Source organism: Cyprinodon variegatus, unplaced genomic scaffold (assembly GCF_000732505.1).
Source record: "Cyprinodon variegatus isolate N-32 unplaced genomic scaffold, C_variegatus-1.0 Scaffold930, whole genome shotgun sequence".
Taxonomy (NCBI): domain Eukaryota; kingdom Metazoa; phylum Chordata; class Actinopteri; order Cyprinodontiformes; family Cyprinodontidae; genus Cyprinodon; species Cyprinodon variegatus.
Window position 1 is genome coordinate 10,654 of NW_015151383.1, and position 3,068 is coordinate 13,721.

General features: G+C 36.1%; 1 protein-coding gene across 2 annotated transcripts in view; it reads right to left on the bottom strand.

The window, feature by feature from the left end:
* The window catches only part of LOC107100007 (major histocompatibility complex class I-related gene protein-like), an 11,388-nt gene extending 8,689 nt beyond the window's left edge, over nucleotides 1-2,699 (bottom strand). Inside the window, exon 1 of one of the 2 annotated variants that reach the window (XM_015398354.1) lies at nucleotides 2,647-2,699. In XM_015398354.1, coding sequence (XP_015253840.1) covers nucleotides 2,647-2,698 — 52 coding nt within the window. In that variant the 5' untranslated portion in view covers nucleotide 2,699. The remainder of the gene's footprint in view (nucleotides 1-2,646) is intronic. The other variant, XM_015398353.1, reaches the window with a different exon arrangement.
* Between the last annotated feature and the right edge of the window lie 369 nt (nucleotides 2,700-3,068).

The following is a 3,068-nucleotide window of genomic DNA, read 5'->3' on the forward strand; positions in this document are numbered from 1 at the left end:
CAATATAAAACTGGAGAATAAATAACCAATATGCAGCTATGGACATTTTTATAGTAATGGATATTTGAAAATAGCAGCAACATCAGAGATGTGCAAAATGACAGCAGCAGGTTATTTAACTGACTAAGGTTTATATCATTACATATGATTTTATTTGTTCATGTTCCCGGTGGTTGGAACCTTTATTCCACTTTGGATTCTTGTGAGTTTAGTCTTTGTCACTTTAAAATAAAAAATAAATAAATAAACAAACAGTTTTGAAAACTTAGGTTTTCATTCTTTTCCTGCTTTGTGTTTCAACTTTCACAGTTGCTAAGCAACAGAGCATACAGTGGTAAAACCCGCCGAAGGGTAGACCTGTTCGAATTCACAACCAAAACTCTTCCGGTCTCCTTATTTTCACGGACTTCGAAGGATCCAGTCTAGGTAGACCGCGTCCTTGGAGAATGCAGCCCAGGATTTCGAACAGATCTAACCTGCTTGTTTTTTTCTCTTTTTATCCCGTTATTCTGCCTGCCTGAACCTGTTTCCCATCCTTGGATTCCCTGGCTTTGACCCTCTGCTTCTTTGACCACGATTATCTGGGGTCCATTTCATGAAGCAGGATTAACTAATTCAGATTCAAATCCGCACTCTAAATTGATGTAGCCTAAAGTCGGGAACTCCGAATGTTCGGATTCACAATGGCTGCTATGAATTAGTTCAATCAATTTTAACAAGGTCCACTCAGAGTTAGAGCACAGGTATGAAAAGCCATTATCAGGGGAGCACCGATTTGACGAGTCACCATGACAACAGGAAACAGGAAGTGCCTATTTCACCCTCCTGGAACAAGAGATTTTATGCAGAAATGCAAAAAAAAAATAAAATAAGAGAATGTGTTTATTAAAAGAAAGAGAAACAGTGCTGCAGCTACAAAGAAGACGGTGACAAAGGAGAAGATTGTTTCTTGAATTAATGTTTAAGTTTATATGAAGTGGTTGTATACGACAGACCATTTTTACATTTATTAAAAGCACTTCTCTGTTTTGTTCCATTTGTAGATAACTAAAATAGGATTTTTCCTGATCAAAATCCCATTCATAGACCTAACTGTAATAACATATTTTCTAATATACATTTCTATAGCAGAAACTGAATTTTAGAAAAAACTAGCATGACTTAGTTTTACATATCTAGAAATGTTCTTACATTTTAAGTGGCCATTCTGACATTTATCAGCTTGACTGAAAATGTATTTATGATATCTGAAAAAAAAATTTTTTTTTTATAATTCAAATAATACAAACGCCTACCAGTAATATTAGGAATATCGAGATCTGAAATTAATTTCTAGACCTCAAGAATAGACCAAATCTGCATTTAATAGATTATATTTTAATTAATGGCAAAAAATAAATAAATACCGCCCAAAGCCTCAAAACATCTATTTTGCCAATCTTCTCCGTTGCTCAATGATGGATGATATTTCTTTATAGTAAATTAGGATTTCTTTATAACTCTTTATAATTTTTGAGAAACATTATAAAAAAATCTCACCACATATGTTATTACATGCTTCAATCATTATTTTTAAAGTTAACTTATATTTCTTATTTTCAGTGATTTGTGGTTTGAAATACTTTTAATCCTTATCCTCTAGGATCCAATCCAATAGGGATTTACAGCAAATACCTCAAGGCACACTAAAATCAGAACCGATTTACATTAATAAAAAAAAATGTCACTCCGTTCCAATGATGAGAATAATATTGGTAGATATGATTGACCAAAGTTGGTAATGCTGATATGACATAACTAAAACCTTAGCTGCACTTTGATGTTAAAAACTAAAGGCTGATTTAGACTCAGCATGTGTGTCACAGTAAACGCAAATGTGCCCCCACCCCCTCTGCAGACACTCTAGTACACCTCCAAAATTGTGGGTGACGCAGACACTGCCGCAGACAGGAGGCCTCTGATTGGTCAAATCTACATCTGCTCTACACTATGCATATTTCCTGTTTGGTACCTTACCGGCTTTTTTTTGTTTGTGGAAAACGGTTGGTGAAGTTGGACCAGCTAGAAAAGCAAGGTGTGCAAGAACACTGGAACTCTTTCTCCACATCCCCGCTCTTTTTGGCCCTCATGTCCCTCCGTTGTTGCACAAACTTGCCCCCACTTCCTCACCGCCTCGGCTGTATCTAGACCAACCGCTAGTTCATGATTGTCCCTCTTGCATTGTGGTGTGGAATAACATAGGGAAGACCATGCTTGAATATTGGGCATAAATCAAAAACATCTGCAACACGCTCACTGCGACACACTGCTGCGGAAGTATAACCAGCCCTTAACACTTCAGTTTGCTGATAGTACATCCAAGGGCTGTGTAAATGTGGCAGTAATGGTTTTCTTTTTCATTCAAATCCATTGTAATCTGCTGGGATTAATTAAGTCAACAAATGAGACACAGTTTACGTTAATAGTTACATTTAACTAAACTTAATCTGTTTACAATGAGACTATACATTGGATTTCCTGTAGAGTCATTCCCCTTAGTAATGTCACAAACCAATTACCACTCTCCCGCTGCAATTTAATTTCAAATCAAAAACATGTTTAGTATTCAGTAATTCTGAGTTAAGAGTAGCAAAGGAAAGCATATACCTGAAGATCCGATATGACACATAAGCAGGAAGGTAAAAAGCCTCTTCATCATGTTTTATAACTGGTGGATAAGAACATTGCTGAAATCAGAAAAGAAAGAACTATAATTATTTTCAGCATTTCTTCAGTTCAAAACAATATAAACGTTTAGGGCCACTCAGTGCAGCTTTTCTAGTAAAAGTTTTGAGAAGAAGAGCTTTATGGATGGAACTATACAGAGGGCTTCTCTAAATGATATGTAAATGAGCCTCATTATGACTCCCAGCAGAAGACAGAGGTAAGAAGGGCTATCTTCAGATTGAGACTTCTCCAATGGAACCTTTTCAAGACTTGGACTTTCCAAAAAAAAAAAAAAAGAAAGAAAATCAGTTTTCCATGTCACGTCTGACATACACTATATTGCCAAAAGTATTTGCTCACCC